This window comes from Siniperca chuatsi, linkage group LG9 (assembly GCF_020085105.1).
Source record: "Siniperca chuatsi isolate FFG_IHB_CAS linkage group LG9, ASM2008510v1, whole genome shotgun sequence".
In the NCBI taxonomy this organism is placed as follows: Eukaryota; Metazoa; Chordata; class Actinopteri; order Centrarchiformes; family Sinipercidae; genus Siniperca; species Siniperca chuatsi.
The window spans coordinates 17,444,470-17,467,245 of record NC_058050.1 but is presented as its reverse complement, the minus strand read 5'-3'; the positions used below and the strand labels follow the sequence as shown (position 1 = coordinate 17,467,245).

Here is a 22,776-nt window from a genome sequence, read left to right as displayed (position 1 = left end):
GAGGGGGTGGCAGAGCAGAGCAGGCAGGGGAGGGAATGTGCATTGGTAGTCTCGTTTGCTGCAAGGCTTCCTCCTGCTCTGGAAAAACCTGTGTGTTTTGCCTTTACTTGCCTAAATGCCCCTCAGAAACACTGATGGGAATTTACTAAAAGCACCAGTGTACGAAGGCAGATTTTTCAGCGGAATATATTTATAGATATGATTATTTCTACTCTTTTCCCCCCCTAAGTACGAATTATAACTGTGTTTGGCAAGCCAGACTAAATAAAATCGTTTCATTTAATACCCATTTTGCAGTGTGTGTCCCTACAGCTCTTTACACACGCACGTGTGGCATCCACATTTATGCAAACACACATACACTTGAAAAATTTTATATTTCATGAATTAATTAGTTTCCCCCTGCACTGATCACTCATGAAATACACAGTGTATATGCATGTTTTTTGGGGTGGTTAATTTAAAGTCCATTGTTTTTTTTCTTCTATGTTGGTAAAACAACCTTAATGAGTTGTGTGAACATTAGACTCTCTTCATGTGGACAAAATATTCTGCCTATGTGGGAAAAAAGACAATGTGAGGTTGTGAGACAAAAGGTCCACTCCGCATTGGAGCGGGTCCTGTCCGTGTTTTGCAGCTATCTGTGCGGCTCAGTAAAATGGCTGTATCTAACGGAGCCTCGTGTTGGTTGGGTTCGCTCCCTGCCTCTACCCGGGCTCAGTAACACAACTCCCACAACAATTTCTGTCGCTTTTTTACGCATTGTATGGAGCTTCCATCATATCTCTAACCCATTTACGGAACCGGAACCGGGGGGATGGCCGCCGGATTCGGTCCGGTATAAGGGGTGGGGATGAATCGGCACAAGGATAAATGGTTATAAACAATTATTTATATTCAATGCTAGCTTTTGATAGTGACTGACTCGCCGAGAGAGGGAGAGTGAGGTGGGGGGGGGGGGTATATCATGGCCGCTCAGGTCGTCAGCGCCGCCACTCTTAACACTAGCCCGCCTTCCGAACTCAAAAAGCCGGATCGAGACCCCAAGGAGGAGTCGGTACCGGGGGAGAAGCAGTCAGACAAAAAGCAGCCGGGCTTGGACAGCGGGTCGCCGGGCCGGGGGGATCTGCAGGACGGGGCCGACGGTGGAAATGCAGGGGGAGGAGGGGAACCTGAGATGAAGAACGGGAATGGGAACCCGCCCAGGGCTAACAATAATAACCAGAATGACTCTGTCGGACCGGAGGGAAATAACCATCCGGGTTTGGTGCACCACCACGGCCCCGCGTTTCCTCCACCTTCGTACGGATACAGTCAGCACTACGGTCGGGCCCCTTTTCATCAACATGGCGGACAACAAAGCCCTGGCATGGCAGCTGCTGCGGGTCCGGCCGTGCAGTCGAGCAACATGATGGACCCGTATCAACCTAATTCACACGAGCATGGTTTTTCAAACCACCAGTTTAACAATTACAACCCATTCCCGAACAGGACTCCTTATCCCGGCCAAGCATACGCCATGAACTCCCCTCGCAGTACCCAGGCGCCGACAGCTGGGGGGCAGCCAGCTAACGTTAAGCAGCAACAGCCACCAACGGGAGGACCCACGGCGATGGCTGGATCTTACAATAATCAGAGATATAACATTGGAAACCCTCAACCTACATCCACACCGACACTCAACAAGCTCCTAACCTCCCCCAGCTCGACGCGGGCATATCCAAACTACCCGTCTAGCGACTACAGTAGCCAAGAAGGAGCTAGTAACGTAAAGGGACCAACAGACATGGGCAGTAGCAGTCTGTATGGAGGGAGCAATCCGGGTTGGCAACAAAGAAGCCATCTCCCGTCACCTATGAGCCCGGGAAGTGCCGGGCAGCCGCTAGTTAGAAACCAGGTAAAGTCACATTATTACAGGAACATGTTGTGGGCTTTAGCACGTCTCCTTCCCTCCTAGCTAGTTCACAACGTAGCAGGCCAGCCATTGTCTGACACTAGTTCGCAAAGACTCTAAAATGGCTGCCTCTCGTGTGTGTTTTTTTTCCTTTACACCAGACCGTTAAATAATAATTGTTTTTAATATATCTGTAAAAGTATGTAGCAATACAAGAGTGCCGCTTGAAGAAGATATAAGTTGTTGAAGCGATGTAAGGACGTTCAGGGAGCCAAGAAGGCCCGACTTTGGAAAGGGGCGAAAAGACTCACCGAAGAGCAACGGCTCGTTTTCCCCCCCCGATAGCTTTTTTTACGCGCATTATACGTTAAATTTACAATGTATTATGCTATAAATGTGTTTATACGACACGGGTATACAAAGGGTGACGTGTGATTACACATATTAGTTTGTGATAGTTGCTTATGCCCTCACGTTTGTAATGTTTTCTTGCCCGATAAGCTATAATTTTGTGGCAACGGTGGAAGGAATGTGTTGCATGCCTCAAACGGTTAGTTAAATGGCGTGTGTAGATTCACTTTAAATTACTTAAATGTCCTGTAAGATGTTAGGAAAGGATGTAAATTATTACATTTTGATCATATATTGATTCAGTGAGTTCCCCCGTGCTGAAAAGCTGCTGGTCTTCCCATGCATGCTGCCTGTAAACAGTCAGCTCAGCCAAATATGAGTGAGTGACTGCAGCCTGCAGATTGCAGTTTGCACTGGGATTTGAATTGTGGAGGTAAAATCCTGCTGTCAAAGCCAGGAGATAGTTGGTCTTTGGTTGACATGCTAGCTGAAATCTGATTGGCTCCTCATCCGCTGCTCATGGCCATTTATAATTACATGTGATGCAAGGCAACAGTTGCTGATAAGCACACACAGCATTAAGTCATCACAGGGTCACCAGAGGTATTGCTGCTTCACTCCTCTTCTCTGCTCCTCTTTTCAATTTCAACAAAACATGTAGTATTGGAGCAACAGGGACAATGGTCATGTGTGGTTTTTATATTTTTCATTTTATCTTTTGGCAAATATTTCCTAAAATGAGAGAAACTCCTAATTAGTAGCTGTTTGTTCTATGCATACATGTAACATGGTTTTAATATTGCTTTCAGAACCAGTTCTATCACATACTTAGTAGCTTGATGGCTAAAGTATGAACTCATCATTGTTTATGACAGGTGGAGTGCCATGTGTTCTTTGTATCAAATCCATATTAAAAATCACACAACAGCAGCATTACTGAAGTCATTAAATGTTTACAACAGAATGGCTTAAGGTAACATCTGCTGTTCTATCTGTTTTCTATTTACATACCACCTTATTTGTTATCCTTGATGTTCCCTAGATAAACAAATGATAGACTGATAGACACCTTTTTTTCATATTGTAACTTGTTGCACAGGTAGCAAAAGGCAAATTTGACCTCTGCCTGCAGGGTGTGTGTGTTGCTGCTGTGTCTGGCATGCCACACAAGTTTGACTGTGTGACTGCAAAGAAATTCCCCCCAATCCTCCCCCCAAGCCAATCAGAAGGCAGTCCACCATCTCTCACCAGCCAAGGGAGTTTCCTCTCTGTCTTATGCAGATTAGCCATGTGCTGCTCTTATTTATTTCACTTCATTATCTTGGATCTGCAAAATGTCATGTAAGGTATTTTGCATACTATTTGTAAAGGGCTGTTGTTAAGCTGAGGACGCTCTTCTCAGCAAAGTGCACATCTGGGAATTCACTTGATGTAAGGGGATACTTTTAGTTTTCAAGTAGAAAACTTCTTTTGTTGAAATTATCATACAATTCAAAACCATTTAGTGCCAAATAGTTATGGTGCAGGTGAGGGAATAATAGGATCCTAAATCTAAGGCAGTCCAGTAAGTTGATGGTGTTGACTATTTGAGACATAGCATAACATCTAGTTTTTACCTGGGAAAGAATGTTTATACTAACTGTTGGGCTATAGACAGAGTATCCTCTCATGCATTTTTCACTCTCTCCGGCTGTTGTGAAAGTACTTCCTTCATTTCTGGTGTCATTCATCCAGAGCCAAACTGCCTTCTCCGGGGGGGGAAAAAAAGCTACTTGGACCAGGCTCAAAACAGGAGCACAGCTGGGATATGTTTAAGATTGGGCAGACTGCCCTCCATTCAAAAGTAGATATATATAGCTCTGTTGACTTCCGAAACTATGGCAAAGTGGGGGCGAAAAAAATCAGGGTAATGACCGTGGGAAATAAGGTGAAAAAGCACAATTCCCTCATTCATTGAAGTTTGTTTTTACACTTTTATTCATGCAAAATGCAGCCAAGTTCTAGAAAACACTGTAATGGCATGATTAAGCTGTATAAGAATGAGGAGGGCTGCATGTAAGTTGTAGCACGCTATCTAGATTTCTCCTATGCTGCTTGGTTGTTGACTTAAAGTATTGTCTCGTGTTCTTACCATGTCCAGCCACCCGGTCCCATTGACCCAATGGGGAAAATGAGAGGTCAACCATACGGAGCAGGCAGTCCATACAGTCAGCAGTCGCAGCAGGGGCCTCCCACAGGTCCACAACAGGGGCCCGGTTACCCTGGTCAGGGTTATGGCCCTCCAGGTCCCCAGCGATACCCAGTCGGAATGCAAGGACGTACCCCTGGAGGCATGGGTGGTATGCCGTATGGTCCACAGGTATTTCATATGATTTGTCTTATTCAGAAATAAGTCCTCAGTGTGTTAACTTGATCTCATATCAGTGTCAGTGTTTTCTTCAGTTGTGTTTGAAGTCTTTTGTGTTTCTGTATTTTGTTTAGATGGGATCTTATGGACAGCAGGGACCAGGAGGCTATGGCTCTCAGGGCCAGGCACCATATTACAGCCAGCCTGGCCAGGCTCCTCACCCAGGCCAGCAGCAAACCCCCTACACCCAGACCCCACCAGGACAACCGGGTGGCCAAACACCTTACACAGGGCAACCCCACCCTCCGCCAACTTCTGCTCCACTTACCCAGGGAGGACCACCATATCAGCAGCCCCACATGCCCCCACAGTCCCAGGGGCCACTGCCAGGCCCATCCCAAGGGCCCCCACAGTCTCAGCCACCTTATTCCCAAACCTCAGCCCCACAGTCTAGCCAGTCTCTCTACGCCCAGCAGCAGGGTCCTCCCAGCCAGGCCCCGCAGCAGCCAAGTTCCCAGGATCCCCCTGGATCACAGGGCCAGTCCAGCTACCCAGGATCCACACAGGGGCCTCAGCAGCCCCCCTCGCAGCAACAGCAGGCACAGTCTCAGCCTCCACAGCAGCCACCAGGACACAGCCAACACCCACAGGGCCAGCCTGCAGCGTACCCACAGAACCCTCAGCAGCAGCAAGCACAACAGTCACCTTATCAGCGCTTTCCTCCTCCACAACAGCAGGTACTAGCCTCAGTCTGGGAACATATTCATCATCCTTAATTATCTTTCTCTGTGTGTGTGTTCACATGCATGCTTTCCTGTAGCTCTGGCAGTTTACTTAAGCATGTGTTCTGATTTCTTTCAGGAGGTATCCCAGGACTCATTTCAGTCCAACGCCCCTCCATCCACTCAGCCTAAATCGGGCCCGGAGGACAGTCAAGGCCGCCCCTCCAGCCTTCCGGTCAGTCATGCTTGTTATGTCACTGCTGGAACAATAAAAGCCTTTTCATACACTATTTTTGCTTTTCATCATCATGTTAAGAGGGCTAGTTTCTATTTGTGTCTTGCAGTTTTATGACACAGGACATATTTATTTTACTACTAATACTAATATATGACAATATGATGCTCATTACATTTAAAATTCCCTTTTGTGTTACTTGGAATGTCAGGTATTTTGCTGCGTGCTTATATCGTGGCTGCTGTGCTCTCCGTCCCTTGATGATTTTAGACTTTGTGTGTGACTGCACGTTGGTGGTTGTTGAGAGACAGCCGTGTGGCTAATGCTTGTGGAAAAGGTGCTGGGTAAATGAGTAAATCTGAGATGAATACAAGAGTTTGTTTGTGTATTGAAATCACGTGGCAAGGCTGCTGCTACATGCTGACTCAGCTCACATCCTACAAACCTTGGTAACCATGACAACCGACACTAATGCGCACTCATTTTTTCTTTCAAAAGATAAATAAGGACGAAGGCCTCTGGGTCTGTGTGTGCGCCACTTGTAGCTAAACAACAGAGAAGGAATTGCAACATGCTAATACTACAGCCAGTATATGAAATAAACATTACAATACTACAAAAAATTATGATTAATCTGTAAAAAATAGTCTGTGTCAAAATGCACAAGAGCTGAATCTTCTTAAGTCATGAACTGTAATTTTTCTCTTTTCTTAAGTATACCGTATTTGTTAACCTCTGCTCATCCTGTATGTGTTTTCAGGACCTGTCAGGGTCCATAGATGACCTTCCGACAGGTACAGAGGGTGCTCTGAGTCCCGGTGTGAGCACGTCAGGTGTGTCGAGCAGCCAGGGCGAGCAGAGTAACCAGGCTCAGTCACCCTTCTCTCCTCACACGTCTCCCCACCTGCCAGGCATCCGAGGGCCTTCACCTTCCCCAGCTGGCTCCCCTGCCAGCGCCAGCACACCCCGCACAGGACCGCTGTCACCTGCCAACATGCCAGGTGGGCTGATCCCTCACACACTGAAACAAGATAGCTTAAATTCTAGCATTAAGTTCTTGAATTTTGTCTCCATACTTAAGAGAACACTAACAAGAACAAAACTGTACTATTATACCTAATTGATATTATCAGACCTGATTTCAAGTTCCCCCTTAAGTAGCTTTAAAGTTAGAAAACACATAGTTCCACACAATGTGCCAATTCCAGTCTCTTCTTTTTCTAAAACTTCATTGAAGCTTATAATGCTCTCTATGTAGAGCTCTACTTTGGCTGCTTCACATAACATTAAAGATGTCCTGTGATTTATTTATTTATTTCCCCCCCCTCAAAACTCAGCCTGATATATTTGGTTTAAGTTCTGTCTGTTGGACAAAGCTCGCTCACAAAACATGCATTTGTGAGGACTGAGCCAATGGGTCCGGCAGGGTTAAAGATGTTAAATATGACTTTGAGAATGGTGGGAGACTGACTGTTTCAGTTTTGTTAATTGCTTAAGAGTGGAAATCAGCCTTTGTCCTTAATATGAATAACAATTGTGTACTACATTATAACCACAGTGGCTTGAAACTCTGTTCTTACATTGTACCTTTTTTGAACTCAAACTAACTTAACTTAAATGTTATTGTTCAGGGACCCAGATGCCTCCCAGGCCATCAAGTGTGCAGTCAGATGGGAGTCTACACCCTGCAATGAGCCAGTCTCCTATGGCCCAGGACAGAGGTATACTGCAGTCTAAATGCAAAGTGTGCATAGAGATTAACATGTCTGCCATAGCGTCTGAGCACTGTCTCCCTCTCTTGCCCTCTTTCAGGGTTTTTGCAGAGAAACCCTCAGATGCCCCCTTATGGCTCCCCCCAGTCAGCATCTGCACTGTCACCTCGCCAGTCCTCAGGGGGACAGATGCATCCCGGAATGGGACCGTATCAGCAGAACAACTCAATGGGTGGCTATGGACAGCAGGGAGGACAATATGGCCCCCAGGGTGTGTACTTTGGAATTCTCTCTGTCAGGGTTTGACTTGAAGAGAGAGAGCTTAATTTTATTTTAAAATTTTGTTGTGATGTTGTGAAAAGATCATCGGCTTCTAGAGATGGAATTTTTAAGGCTTTTGATTTATAGAGGTTTTAATTTAGGTCTTTACAATGAGGTCTTAATTTACTATCTATTTGTTCTATCAGGAAGTTTCCTCATGTACATTTCCCGTTAGACAAACATATAGAATATATCACTCTGCCTCACAGGAATACCATGCTACCGTTGTTCCCTCCCTCTGACTCGGTTGCAGCTATTTATAGCTGTGAAGCAGAGAGTCAGCTGACGTAGCAGAGCCTCCTGTCAGTAGAGCTGAGACTGTGACGAAGGCTTGTTGCTCAGGGTGCATAGCTCTCTCTGCTAGCACACTGTAGGGAAAAAAAGTCTGCCTCACACAGCTCTTCAGGAAAAGACTCATAGCTGTAAAAATCTACTTTTAATGTTGTACACAAATAAACCTCTGGGTGTTGCGGTGATTTTTTTTTCCAGACCAGTATACACTTACAGCCAAGTGATTACTTTACCTGATTTGTTATAATTTCCTCCTTAGGTTATCCCCGGCAACCTGGCTATGGCAACATGCCCAACGCCAACTACACCGGGCCGGGCATGGGCCCAATGAACCCCATGGCAGGACAGGGTGGGGGGCCGCCATATGCTGGAATACCTCCAGGAAGGATGCCTCCTAATCAAATGGGGGCACGTCCCTATGGCCCCAACATGGGTCCAAATCTGGGCCCCAACATAGGTCCAAACATGCCTCCTAACATGGGCAACATGCCACCCCAGGTAAGCTCAGGAATGTGTCCTCCTCCAGGCATGAACAGAAAGCCCCAGGACTCCGCAGCCATGCAGCACCCTGCCACCAACTCCATGCACAACAGGTTGGTTTATGATGGATCCTCAAGTGCCTAACTTTATTTACCTCATACCTGTACCACACTTTTATGAATACTAGATGCTCATATATTTTCTCTTCCGTCCAGGATGCCGGGTTACCCCAACATGTCTCCAGGCATGATAGGCTCTGGCCCACCCTATGGCCCTCCCATGAACAACATACCTGGTATGATAAACACTCAAGGTGGATCACCTTATCCAATGGGGCCAAACATGGCCAATAACTCCAGCGGTAAGTTGTACAGAGATGACTGCACCTAACTTTATTCAGTTTTTAATGTGGCAATTTCACAGCTAATTCCAAGCCCTATCATTGTGTCTAGGTATGGCCCCTAGCCCAGAGGTGAACAATAAGATGAATAACAAAGTAGATGGGAGTGGAACGCCCAAGCCAGAGTCCAAAAAGGTGACCTGTCCTATTATATGTTGTAACATCAGTATTTTTTTGAAAATCCTTTGAACACCTTAGATGTCTTCTGTTGGTGCATCTGTAGAATTTCCACTCTGTTTTAAAATTGGTTTCTCATTTCTCTTGCACAAAACAGAAGTCCAACTCTTCCACCACAACCAATGAAAAGATAACACGCTTGTATGAGTTAGGACCAGAGCCGGACAGGAAGATGTGGGTGGACCGTTATTTGGCCTTCATTGAAGACAAAGCCATGGGCATGACCAACCTGCCCGCTGTAGGACGCAAACCCCTCGACCTCTTCCGGCTCTATATGTCAGTTAAAGAGATTGGAGGCATGGCACAGGTTAATATGGCAATAATTAACAACAATAAATTCTAAGTACATGTATTGCTTGCCCCCTATTGTAATCTCTATTCTAAATATGTCTCGTTGTGTGTCTCCTAGGTGAGTAAGAGTAAGAAATGGCGTGATCTGGCCACTTCCCTGAATGTGGGTACATCCAGCAGTGCTGCCAGTTCTTTGAAGAAACAGTACATCCAGTGTCTGTACGCCTTTGAGTGCAAAATTGAGCGTGGTGAGGACCCTCCTCCTGAGATTTTTTCAGACAACAAAAAGAACCAAGCTGCTAAGGTCCAGCCACCCTCTCCAGGTTAGAGTTGTATCATGCCATCTTGTCAAATGAACAAATGTTTCAGTGCAGTTCCAATTCAGTAACCCACATACATGCACTTTAAAACCCTTTTGAGTGTCATTAATGTCATGTACCATGTCTGTCTGCTCCTTTTATTTCGAACTGAAGCATCCCTGTGCTCCACAGCTGGGTCAGGTTCTCTGCAGGGTCCTCAGACACCCCAGTCCACCAGCAGCTCCATGGCTGAGGGGGGAGACCTAAAACCTCCCACCCCAGCCTCCACTCCTCATACCCAGATGCCTCCCATGCCACCCGTGTCCAGGTGACTCTCGTTAAATACCTATGATTTTACCATTTGATTCTAGCTTCTGAAATAGATTTTAATTAGAGAAACTAATTTCTTTCTGTCTTCTGTCTCTTATCTCCTAATGTCCCCTCCCCCTCACCTCTGCTTCTCTGTAGGAGCAGTGTTAATCTGCAGGACCCCTTCTCTGAAGGAAGTGACCCTGCTTTCCCCAGGAAGAACATGACACCCAACTCTGCCTATCAGTCAGGCATGAACACACCAGACATGCAAGGGCGCATGGGCACCTACGAACCCAACAAGGACCCCTTTGGTAACATGCGGAAAGGTGGGCACACTGAATGGACGAGAGCTGAATGGATTATGTTATCCTAAAAACTAAAGTACTTCCTTAATTACCCACTCAGTTCTAAATGGGCTTTAATTCTGAATGCATTTCCAGTCGGGGAGCAGTTTCTACCTGCTAACCAAGGCCCAAACAGCGGGGTGGCAGACCAACAGCAGCAGCAACCGCCACAACAACAACAGCAGCAGCAGCAGCAGCAGCAACAGCAGCAGCCTCCATTCAACAGGGGACCGCCTGGGGCCATGGGCACGATGCCAATGGGGCCCAGACAGCAGTACCCTTATGGACCAGGCTATGACAGGAGGTAAGAATCATTGAATGGAAGATGGTATTTTCAAGGTCATTGAACAATGCTGGTTATAACCAGCAGCTATTTTTAGGATCAGTCAAACCTCAAAGTTCCTATTTAGGTCAGGAAAAGTATGTCTAATTAATAACTTTCAAGTCTGAATTTGTTGACTTGAATTTCAAGAAATGCATGGGAATTGGTGATTGACTAACTGGCCGGCTTCTTACACACCTATTTATGTTTTGAGTTGATGATGTGCTGCCAGGGACTGACATGGTTTGTTTTGAAAACAAGAACCAAATACAATCTTCAAATTCAGTCAAACACATCTGTTGCAGTTTTTGAAAGGAAGATGTGATTGGACTGTGGTAGATGTGTCATGTCTATGTCCATCTTATGAGAAGACTTTACTCGTTGATGAAATCATAACCATTCATCCTCTTTTTTTTGTTTTTTTTGTTTAATTTTATCATTCATTCATTTAGTATTAATTTTAGTTTGTAATGTTGCTCACTGACATGAGGGTACTGATATTTTGTCTTTGTGATAGAAGAAGGGTTGTGCACTGGATTTGTGCTGTTCTGAAAAATAAATCAACAGAAATAATAAGTTGCAAAATTAAACCTTGGCGTCTACATTTAAGATTCAGGATAAAATATTTGAGTGATTGTCTCAACTAACCAAATTAAATCACAGACTTAAAAAGCCTTGTTCCTAGAGAACAACAGCAACATGGACAACAGTAGTTTACCTCATACTGACCAAATCGGGAATAAGTGAACAATTAATGCTATATTAAAATTTCTTTATAGTTTGGAGCATAAGGTATTTACATTTCTTATAGAGAATAGACTTTTCTTCAGTTCTTGTGCAAGCCGTACTGACACTCTGGATTGCCACCAATTACAACATACCATCAATTTACCATCAAACTCCAGGTGTAAAACAGAGGCTTGCCTACTTACGTACATGTTGGACTGGTAGATGTCATAGGCTCAGGAGCCAGATAAAATGCATTTTGGTTAGTAGTAGTGTTGGCTGATATTAAATTGCAACCAAAGTATTCATGTTGAAGTTGTGATCGTAACATTTGTTATCCTATTGCTTTTTTTTTTTTTTTAAGGAACGCTAGCATAATTTGTATGTCTGTGTGTAGCAAAATATGGAAAAACATATCATGTGTATTGTTCTGATTTTCCCAGATCGGAGCAAGGACTGGGCCCAGAAGGCAACATAGGATCCGGTGCTCCTCAGCCAAACCCTATGATGCCTGCCAACGCCGACACGGGGATGTATTCGCCAAATCGCTTCCCACCACAGCAGCCACGGTCAGTTCACATAGCACTTATTTGCCAAGCTTTTTAGGTTTAAAGCTACTGTCAATGGAAACTGATCATTCTTCATATAAAATGAATATATTGCTTTTAGTCTAGCCTAATGTAATAGGTCTTACAAGGTTTCAGAAATGCTGGAAATGTATGAGGGTTCTTCAGTGTCGTTACAAGAAAACCTATTTCATCCTGTTGTACCATGTTATTAGACACTGTAATTTCACATTATTTTGATATATTATTTTGACACAAATTCATCAGAACTTGATCACATCATGAACATTGTTGCAATGCTTCACAGGTAAAATATTTACTCTTAATTCTGACAGCTCTTTGTTTTGGGTTTATCATATGTGGATGTGGTGATGTAAGCACAGACAGAATTGCATTGATTACTGTTAACAATTTTAGTTGGGTATTTATATTGAAAAAATAATTTAGTATAATGTAATTTAGTGTGGAGCTGTAAACAAAGAAACCCTAGTGGATGTCTTTTGGTCATAAATTCATCACTGTATGCCATAATGTTGACTCTTTGTATGACTGTACATGTGTAACAGTGGGCCATGACTTAATCCAGTGATTTAGAGATGCATAATATTTTCATGGTCAAACTGAAAAGGCATAATGTTTGCAGGCATGATTCCTATGGTAATCAGTATCCTGGACAGGGAACGCCCCCTACTGGCTCCTACCCAAATCAGCAGCCTGGAATGTACCCACAACAACAACAGGTCAAGATCCATCTGCACTACACCAACTCTCACATTTCTCAATACACTGGGATCAAATAATGTAAAAGTTTTTTACGTTTTAGTTCTTCTTCTTTTTTTCTCTCTTTCACTGAGCTGCTATCATATTAGGTTTTGTTTTTTGAGCAGGAAACAGTGTTACGAACCCAATTTATTAATTTTTACAACATTCCTGCTGAAATTGTTGAAATAATAATATATAATAAAAATAATCATGTGTGTCTCTCTGTACCTTTTTTATGTGTAGAGTTACAAGCGTCCTGTGGAAGGGGGTTACCCTCCATCAAAACGTCATGAGACAGAGTACAGTGGGCCCTTCCATGGTGGACAACAACAGCCACCACAGCAGCAGCAACAGCAAGGAGGTGCCTCTGCACCCCCTTCAGGACAGCAGGAGTCGTACAATCAGTACAGCGGCAGTGGCCCCTACCCTGGCGCCGATCGCCGTCCACCTGCCCCAGGCAATCAGTTCCCCTTTGCCTTTGGTCGTGAACGGATGCAGGGAGCGACGGGGCCTAACGCTCAGCCTAACATGCCCCCTCAGATGATGCAGTCAGGCCCTGAGGGTCCTCAAGGAGGTATGTGGCAGGGACCACGAGACATTAACTATCAGAACTACCCAGGCCGGCAGGGTGGTCCTGGGGGCCCACCCCAGGGACCCGGTTACCCTGGCATGAACCGCTCAGAGGAGATGATGTCATCAGAACAGCGCATGAATCATGATGGCCAGTGGGGGGGTCAGATGGGCCCGCGGCAGCCTCCTTATGGTCCAGCAGGACCAGGCCAACCCATGCCTCGTTCAGTACAGTCCAACTACCAGCCCCCTCAGGGTGTGCAGAACCACATTCCACAGGTGTCCAGCCCGGCCTCCATGCCCCGCCCCATGGAGAGCAGGACATCACCTAGTAAATCTCCCTATATGCACGGAGTAATGAAGATGCAGAAGGCCGGCCCTCCAGTGCCTGCATCTCACATAGTGCCCCCTCCGGTGCAGTCGCCTCTAATAAGGCGAGACATGCCTTTTCCCCCGGGCTCTATAGAAGCTACCCATCCTGTCCTGAAACCACGTCGGAGACTCACCGTGAAAGATATCGGTATGACTATAGACTATTAGAAATATCGAAACCATCTTGTGATATTGACCTTCTTTTATTATTGACAGCACTGCCTAATGTTGCTTAGTCCTCCTATATTGTTCTAAGTTGTTGCTTAGAGAGTATTTGTTACCAATTGTGTGTTTTGTCTTGACTTCTTAGGAACTCCAGAGGCCTGGAGAGTCATGATGTCATTAAAGTCTGGTTTATTGGCTGAGAGTACGTGGGCATTAGATACCATCAACATTCTCCTATATGATGACAGCAGTATTTCCACCTTTGATCTCAACACGGTGAGATGTAAAATTGAGCCCTTAATGATGGTTTATAACAGTACACTAAGCACAATAATCATGTCTAATATTATAGAATAAATGTATTATAAATATATTTATGTTCTTTCTCCAGTTGCCTGGCCTACTAGAGTTGGTGGTTGAGTATTTCAGACGCTGCCTCATTGAAATCTTTGGTATTCTGCGGGAGTATGAGGTGGGAGACCCTGGCCAGAGGACACTACTTGATCCTGATGCCTTGAAACGAGACTGGGACAGCACGGAAGAAGAGGAACCTCGAGCTGAGGACATGGAACAAGAGGAAGAAGATGACGTAGACGAGGAGGAACGAGAAACGGAGGGGCCTTCTCATGTGAAAGAGGAGGAGGAGCAAGAGCAGTGCTCTAAGTCTCGGGATCGAGATGAGAAAACAGAAGATGAGGAGAGGAAGAGCAGTTCTTCATCCGAACAGACAGGTTCATCGCAATCCTTAACTGCCCATGAGAGACCCAAACAGGCCAGCAAGTTTGACAAGTTTCCCCTAAAGGTGGTACGAAAGAAAGACCCATTTGTGGCTGGCCAGTCCAATAATCACAGCAAACTGCAAGAGTTTGACAGTGGGTTGGTTCATTGGAGTGCTGGAGGGGGAGACTCAACAGAACACATCCAGACTCACTTTGAACCACGCAAAGACTTCTTGGAACCACGGGAACGAATACCTGTGCCCCAAATTTTGCTGAGACGACGAGTCCCAGAAGAGGAGATACGGGAAAATTGTTTGCCAACTGAGGAAGAGAAAAGGAAGCATCAGGATGAAGAAGAAAGGCCAAAAGAGACATCTTCCTCAGAGAAAGCAGCAGTCTCTGAGAAGGCCAGCCCCTCACTCAGCAGCGAGGAGGAGAGGAAAACAGATTCTGAGACAAAGACAGTTGAGAAAGGTGCTAAAAGTCACCAGGAGAATAATAGACCCATTCTTTCCCCTGGCAGTGTTTTAACCCAGCAGTCACAGCCGACTGGCACCATCCTGGAGGATGAACCTCACAGTAAAGACGAGGGGCCGCTCATTGCACTGGCTAACTGGCAGGATTCTTTAGCCCGCCGCTGCATTTGTGTCTCCAATATTGTCCGCAGCCTCTCCTTTGTGCCAGGCAATGACCACGAGATGTCCAAACATCCAGGGCTGCTACTGCTACTGGGACGCCTGATCCTGCTCCACCACAGGCACCCTGAGCGCAAACAGGCGCCGCTCACCTACGAGAAAGATGAGGATTCAGACGAGGGAATGGGCCAAAGGGATGAATGGTGGTGGGACTGCTTAGGTCTCTTGAGGGAGAACACACTGGTCACTTTGGCGAACATCTCAGGCCAACTGGACCTCTCCATCTACCCTGAGAGCATCTGCTTGCCTCTGTTGGATGGTATTCTCCACTGGGCTGTCTGCCCTTCAGCAGAGGCCCAGGACCCCTTCCCCACCCTGGGCCCCCACAGTGCTTTGTCACCTCAGAGACTGGTCCTGGAGACACTAAGCAAACTAAGCATCCAAGACAACAATGTGGACCTCATCTTGGCCACTCCGCCATTCAGTCGGTTAGAGAAGCTGTACGGGAACCTGGTGCGGCTAATCGGAGACAGGAAGGTTGCAGTCTGCAGAGAGATGGCGGTGGTCCTCCTGGCCAACCTGGCCCAGGGTGATACTATGGCAGCCCGAGCAATCGCTGTTCAGAAAGGCAGTGTGGGCAACTTGCTGGGCTTCCTGGAGGACAGTCTGGCTGCCACACAGCTTCAGCAGAGCCAGAGCTCTCTACTACACCTACAGGGGATGCACTTCGAGCCCACAAGCCCGGACATGATGCGGCGAGCTGCCCGGGCTCTGCACGCCTTAGCCAAGGTGGAGGAGAACCACTCAGAGTTCACACTACATGAGTCCCGACTCCTCGACCTTTCAGTGTCTCCCCTAATGAACTCGCTGGTTTCTCATGTTATCTGTGATGTACTCTTTTTGATTGGCCAGTCATGACAGCTGTAGGGAGCCGTGGCTCCACTTTTTGGGGGTTTTATCCCCAATCCCCTCTTTCCTGGAAACCTGGCTTGTGTGTGTGTGTGTGTAACAGGGCAAGGAAAGTTCAAGTGACTGTCTTTAATTTATGAAAATCCTTCAGATTCCATTCTCTGAGCCCTCCCCAGGCCGTCCTTGTTCGAGGAGGGTAATCACAGAGCTGTGGTGGATTACAAACCAGAGAGATGCCCATAAAGTGACACTACTTGCAACATGAATGCCAACTGGATGACACAGAGCAGAGCACCACGGTTGGGAGACTGTTCTGCACTTGGGGAAAAGTACTTTTTAATAAAGATAAATAAATGAATAAATAAATAAATAGCTGAAAAACAAAAACTGTAACCAAAGTTGCTGTCTCGTTTACAGTGAGTTTGGGAGACACAGTGTGCCCTAGCTCTCCCCTTGAGGGCACAATGAGTCTGTATGTGGTTGACGTTCAGAGGTGAAGCAGACTGACAAGTGGCCTACTGGTTATAGTTGCTGTAGTTGGATTCTTACCAGTCAGCCCAACAGTAGAGTGCTGTCAATAGACACCTTCACCGGGGAGGCCTGTGCAGTGTGCAGTAGATTGTAGGACATTTTCTGTACCGTACTGCTCTTGAGTGTAAGCATTCTGTAACACACGTTTCACACAGAAGCAGAAGATGCAGCTCTTCTAGAGTTTTGAGGTCATTTTAGTTTGGTGTTAAACAGAAAATGGCTTTCTTCCCCAAAGTATCAAGAACCTACAACACCCTTACCTCCTCTTATCCCTTGATTGTATGAATACCCTAATGAAAAGAAATCACCTCTTAGGACTGGTTTTCAACTTCAAATACAGCTTTGCTGTGGTGTATATATAATGTTGTACATTACACTTCCTTCTCTGTGTCTGTCTCTGTCTGTGTCACTATTCTCACACTTGTTATCGGTGAGGGATTGAGGCTGACATGTGAGTTTGGTCCGTGACCTCCAGTCCCCGCTGATTAGACCCACTCCTCTGGTCTCTTCACAGCTCTGTAGTACGGCAGACACGGCTCAAATCTGTTATCTCCTGGTACAACAAAAATAAACTAGATGAAGTACACATTTGACAATTTTTCTTCAGTCATGGATTCTGCATATTTGTATTTCAGACTATGTAGCTAAGACAACATGTAAATTCCTCCCTTTCCCTTTTTTGGCTCAATGAATATCATTTATTCAGTATGAAATCTTTATACTATATGTTCCACGTGGTAAGAATAAATGTACATTAAATCTTCGTAAGCTGTTTGATGGTTTTGTTCTTCTGGAATAATTACCTCGTCTGGACAACCAAATCAATCAAATGTGTGAATTCACACAAAATTGGATTAAAATGAATTTCTGAAAAACATGTCTTCACCTCAGTGCTTAGGAAACACGGTCCTACTTGGTGGACTCAATTCTTGAGATGGTATTCACTGTTTACATTAGCTGTATTACTGTTTCTATATTACAGTAAAATAACTGCATTAATGTAAAAAACAAAAAAGCAATGCACTATAGCCATCAGTGGGTTTGAGGGAGGAGGAGCGCTTTCTCTTTGTATGAACTTATTTATCCTTCAAAGCTGAACATTTCAGCTTATTCCGTCATCAGGGGCCAAACATAATAATGGGTAAGAAACCACTTCATGCACATTTAATATACTGTACATCAGATATCAGATGAACAAAAAAAAAACATTCTTAAAGCCACATTTATGAGATTACTTATTTAGGCATGTGTGAAAATATTCACCTTATCCGAGCCAGTCAAACTTAATAGACTAAAGAGACTTAAAAGATAGGCAAAAACAATGTTTTCACATTTTTTCAATGACGAACAACATACTTGCCCCACTTGGAAAAAAACTCCATGAGACGGTATGGAGCTCCGCCTGCTGGAGAGAGGAAAATATTTCACACGATTTGACATACAACGTTACAATGTGATCAAAGCAGATGTAAGGTTATAAAACCTAATTCAATAAATGGTTCAGTATTGACTATCATACTGTATTGATAATGTTTAGCAACACTTTTGCTATTTAAAAAAGTAAGTACATAAAAGGGTATCTTCATCTGGGCTCATGCCCTTTTATTTTGAAATTAGTTCTGGGATACACCGGAAGCGAAAAGTGCTATTCGAAAGAGGAAGGCTGCTGCAGGATGAGGCTGTGAGGACAAAGCTTGCACCTGAGCAAAAACAAACGCTGCTTGAACACTAAGAAAATTAATGTTTACTTTGTCCTAAATTTGTCAAACCAATGAAAACGCGAAACTCCCAGAATGTCATTTGTCGAATAGTTTTTCCTAGCTACCTGTTTTATAGAAAATATGACGAATCCGACAGTGACTGCCTCGTAGCAGCGACAATGCTCAGGCCTGTCATAACTGGCTTGTTCAGATTTTGTCCATCACGTCAATGACCATGGATGTCAGAGCAGTTCTGGAGTTTGCCACAGTTACCAGGGGTCTGTCACTGTTTCTGCAGGTACGTTTTAGGCAAGTTGGATGTTGTGAATCTGGCAATTTGCTAACATTAATCTAGCTTCCCCAGTTTATAGCTATAATGTCAGTTATTAACCTTAATTTCCTCTGATGTTTAAGTCACCTTGGCAATTATAGGTTTCTGTGTGGTAGCTAATGAATAGTGCTCAGGGGAATACATACTGTATGTGTTGAGTAGGTCACAGACAAAGTGAATATACACTGTGTGTGATTTGGTTCTCTGTGCAGCAAAACTATGTTTATGATGGCACGATTTATTTTAATATTGTAAAATATTTATCCTCAGGCTGTCTTGAATGCTGCCATCCCTGACCATGATGCTGATGCGTTCAGGCCCCCACGGACAGAGGAGCCTCTGTACTTGGACTGTGCAGTGGAGTGGTTGTTGGGTGGGCTCTCTCACTGGGACGCCGAGCATTACCTCTTCATCGCGGAGAGAGGATACCTTTATGAGCACAACTTCGCTTTCTTCCCCCTCTTCCCCGTCGTCCTCCGAGGCCTGGCAGAGACGCTGCTGTGGCCCCTGAGCAGCTGGCTGAGTGTGCGGGGGCGTTTGCTGGTGGCTGTGGCTCTGGGGAACAGTGCCCTCTTCCTGCTGAGTGTGGTCGCCTTGCATGCGCTCAGTAGAATAGTTCTTCAGGACAGACGTCTTGCTCTGCTCTCCAGTCTGCTCTACTGCATCACACCTGCTAATGTTTTCATGACCGCTGGATACTCTGAGAGCCTTTTTGCTGCTCTCACATTCGGTGGTCTGTTCCTCTTGGAGAAAGGATTCACCTTCCGAGCCTGCCTGGCCCTCAGTATAGCCACTGCAGCACGATCCAATGGACTTGTTAACATAGGATTTCTACTGTATCTTCCATCACTGCACGCTATTTCCCAGATTCGTGTATATCGAACAACAACAAAAGGCCACGCTAAAGTCTTCCACTACATTTGGGTCACCATCCGTCTCCTGCTCACCTCCCTCTTGGGAACTGCAATTATTGCCCTTCCCTTCTGTGCTTTCCAGTACTATGGGTATAGGACGTTTTGCACACCATCTGTCTCCTTGGAACGGATCCCTCATGCTCTTCTGTCGCTGGCTGAACGGAAGGGCTACCGGGTTCCAGATGAAAATGGTCCACCACCCCTCTGGTGCATGAGACCCCTCCCCCTGCTTTATTCTCATATCCAGGATGTGTATTGGGATGTGGGCTTCCTCCGCTACTTTGAGCTGAAGCAGATACCGAACTTTATTCTGGCTCTACCTATGGCTACCCTCGGCATAATGGCAGTTTATGCATATTTTCAAGCTAATCCAGAACTGTGTCTGAGACTCGGACTTTGGGAGACCGGTGCAAGTAAAGGGCTTGACAAACCCACACCGGGATTGTTCAACCCCAGAGTGTTTGTGTATGTTGTACATTCAACAGTACTCCTTGTGTTTGGGACATTGTGCATGCATGTGCAGGTAAGTAAATCATATAATCACCTTCTTGTGGAACGTTTAATCTGTCTGGGTGTGAGGAACAACTGTTAATTTCCACTCATTCCCATTTTTAATCCACATTTCTAGGTTCTAACCAGATTCATGGCCTCCTCGTCTCCCGTGCCCTTCTGGATAAGTGCTCATCTGCTCCTCCTCAACGAACCACTTCTCCATCGAAGGAAAACATCAAACCCCAATGTACAGCTACAGACACATTCCAGAAATGGATGCAAGCACACACCTCAAAACCCCATCACTGCTCTGCTGCCAAACTTTACAACCTGTTCTCCTACCACACAGAGCATCCTGGGATACTTCCTCTCTTACTGGGTTCTGGGGCTCGCACTGCATTGTAACTTCTTGCCATGGACATGACTTAAGACGTTACTCTGAGCTTTAAATGCAGTATTTCTATGTAGGACTGGGCTGTATACCACACACGCACACACACACACACAGGTGTTTTTACAGTACATCATCAATAGTCCATTTTTGTTATTCCAGTAATTGTTAAATTGTTCATTGCAATAGCATTACAAAGAAATTGTCGTGAAAATAATTGTATACATGAATGTGACATTTTGTCAGTCACTTAAAAAAAAATGAAATCAACGTAACTTCAAAGAAAAGTAAAAATACTTTGCCTCATATTATGATTATGTCGCTCAGTCCTACATAGAACTTATTGACATGATTACATTTTTGATGCTGATTTCTTCATGCAATAGTCAACACACATTTGATTTGCACATCTCAGTTAAATATGTTTGCAGCAGTTTGAGAACAAATTCATTGTTTAGTTTTAAATCTTGGGAAGACTATGGTTGTATTGTTTCTTGCTGAAGAATTGAATTTTATTCACTCAGTTTATTATTGCACTGCATGTTTGGAAGAAAGTTATAGTGGGAGTTTTGGATGTGATTGTAAAAAAAAAATAAAGATTTCTTTTGCTGTAAAAGGATCCTTAATTTAGTTTTATTTTCATGTAAAGGTCATCCTTTTTCTTGAGGCATTAATGTAAACCTGTTGTATTGTGTTTTGTTGTAAAGTACATTGGCTGCCAAAGTTGCACGTTTAGCCTTGAATTTAAAATTAAACAAAATTTGACAAATCTAAACAAAAATGAATTCAAACATTTACTTAAAATGTGTGCTAATTTTTTCACATGTAAAATCCTTTCTCTCTTTCTCGGTGCATGCTGTGTAAACAGTTTTGTCTTCTTTCACGGTTTACTTACAAAACAGTTCCTTTACTGCACTGCAATTGGCACAGACATGTCAAGTCTATAATTACCCCTGATGCTTGCAGACATCTCTTTAAAAGCACTAGAGGTTGCTATTACTCCAGGTGTTTGTCTGGTGAACAATGCAATTAGTTTAAAGGTGTTATTGATAACGTGCAGCCACTAGATGACGCACTCCCCTCCCCCCTTCATTCCCTTCCAGTGGTTGCCAGTTTGTTGCACAACCTGCATGTTTCATGGTTGAGTGGAGTGAGAGAGTAATGAATTAATTTCGCAACATATAGCTATACATTAGCTATAGATTTAGGTTACTTTGTGCGGTGGTGTTTCATGCAACGTTATCCATGGTAATCTTAGGATATAGCTAGCTAGCTTTAGGTAACCCTTTTCCCCCCATCATTTAATAATTATAGAGGCCTATATTGCAACACTTACCGTAAAATGACATTTCAATCATACACTATAAGACATTAGGTAAATATTTACATTTTAATCCAATCAAAGAGTACAGTACATTGTAGGGATGCAATTAAAACCCACAGCGCTCAACATTAGACAGATACAGTAAAAGTTGACGTTACGTAGCGTTAGTGTTGACCTAACATTAGTCGAAGTCCTTTCTTGCTGAAAACAAATCTCATAGCGGATTATAAAAAACAGCTGAGCGCCACACAGCAACAATGACTACAGGGAGAAAGTACGACTGTATGGTCATGTCACATTATGCTAACGTGAGTACTGTAGCTGTTCGACGCAGCTGGCTACGTGGCTAGCTAGTCACAAGCACCTCAGCGAAGTGTTTCGTAATAAGACTAATGTTAGACTGCCACCCTCAGTAAGAGTCACGTTTTGAGTCTAAACAGTATAATGAGCAGATTTACAGTAGTTCTGAACTTTAATTTACCTTCAACATGAAACATTGGTAATATATTGGGATCACACATCCACTCTGGTCTTAAAGGAGAGCGACCGTCTCTTCATAAGCGGACCAGTCTGCCACAATCATGTTGCCCTGCATAAACTTGTACTGGACCCTGGCCCACTTCTAAATCCCCTCTGATACGCATCTTTGTTATAACTTTACATTGTTTGAGGGAACTATAACGTTAGGTAACTGGACGCAACCGTCACTAATGCTAACGTAGCTCCTCAGAGATTGAAGCTATTATTTTTATAATTTTGACAATCTAACCAGTGACATCACATTAGTTAAGGTTTTAAGAACTATGACTGTCAGTAGTTGTTGTTGATTTTGTTTAAATATGCAGAACTGTAATTTTATGGGTTATTTTTGTTCAGACGATTAAGCTAAGATAGCTAATATGTGCTAACGTCAGTGTCCATTTTTTCCACACTAACTGGCAACTATACCACGTGATACCAACGTCGTTATACTATTGGCTCGCAAGCCTTGTTTAAGCAGGAACCAAACGTCCAACAGCTCACACAGAAACAAGCCATTCATTTTGGACCCGTCAACGTTTTTAAAATGATTAATTCACAATCATAATCTATTTTTTTTTAAAAAGAGTGATACTTTTATTCTGCACCTTTCTAAAAGCTCTGTGGATGTATTTTTTTTTTTAAATTCATC

General features: G+C 44.4%; 2 protein-coding genes across 4 annotated transcripts; both read left to right on the top strand.

Moving 5' to 3' along the window:
- Window positions 1–689: 689 nt before the first annotated feature.
- Window positions 690–17,216, top strand: arid1aa (AT rich interactive domain 1Aa (SWI-like)). 3 transcript variants are annotated; one of them, XM_044207173.1, is made up of 20 exons: window positions 690–1,897; window positions 4,386–4,604; window positions 4,727–5,329; window positions 5,454–5,549; window positions 6,310–6,550; window positions 7,181–7,270; window positions 7,362–7,532; window positions 8,133–8,466; window positions 8,569–8,714; window positions 8,806–8,888; window positions 9,028–9,237; window positions 9,340–9,544; window positions 9,713–9,848; window positions 9,989–10,158; window positions 10,273–10,480; window positions 11,668–11,793; window positions 12,434–12,530; window positions 12,796–13,642; window positions 13,805–13,935; window positions 14,051–17,216. In XM_044207173.1, exons 1-20 carry the CDS (start codon window positions 968–970, stop codon window positions 15,929–15,931), a joined length of 6,924 nt encoding a protein of 2,307 aa, XP_044063108.1. In that variant the 5' UTR covers window positions 690–967; the 3' UTR covers window positions 15,932–17,216. The 3 variants fall into 3 exon arrangements, with proteins under 3 accessions (XP_044063108.1, XP_044063107.1, XP_044063106.1); XM_044207172.1 differs by having other exon boundaries at window positions 9,695–9,848; window positions 9,995–10,158; XM_044207171.1 differs by having other exon boundaries at window positions 9,695–9,848.
- An 868-nt stretch (window positions 17,217–18,084) lies between these two features.
- On the top strand, window positions 18,085–21,056 carry pigv (phosphatidylinositol glycan anchor biosynthesis, class V). Its single transcript, XM_044208624.1, has 3 exons — window positions 18,085–18,451; window positions 18,755–19,921; window positions 20,027–21,056. The coding sequence occupies exons 1-3, from the start codon at window positions 18,383–18,385 to the stop codon at window positions 20,312–20,314; spliced, it is 1,524 nt and encodes a 507-aa protein (XP_044064559.1). The 5' UTR covers window positions 18,085–18,382; the 3' UTR covers window positions 20,315–21,056.
- The last annotated feature ends 1,720 nt before the right edge of the window (window positions 21,057–22,776 follow it).

Bases quoted from the DNA above. Each gene is read 5' to 3' on its own strand.
- pigv (XM_044208624.1), top strand. From the start codon at position 18,383: ATGACCATGGATGTCAGAGCAGTTCTGGAGTTTGCCACAGTTACCAGG. The intron at 18,452-18,754 runs GTACGTTTTAGG...ATTTATCCTCAG, and splicing joins GTCTGTCACTGTTTCTGCAG to GCTGTCTTGAATGCTGCCAT. The intron at 19,922-20,026 runs GTAAGTAAATCA...CCACATTTCTAG, and splicing joins CATTGTGCATGCATGTGCAG to GTTCTAACCAGATTCATGGC.
- arid1aa (XM_044207171.1), top strand. From the start codon at position 968: ATGGCCGCTCAGGTCGTCAGCGCCGCCACTCTTAACACTAGCCCGCCT. The intron at 5,330-5,453 runs GTACTAGCCTCA...GATTTCTTTCAG, and splicing joins TTCCTCCTCCACAACAGCAG to GAGGTATCCCAGGACTCATT. The intron at 12,531-12,795 runs GTCAAGATCCAT...TTTTATGTGTAG, and splicing joins TGTACCCACAACAACAACAG to AGTTACAAGCGTCCTGTGGA.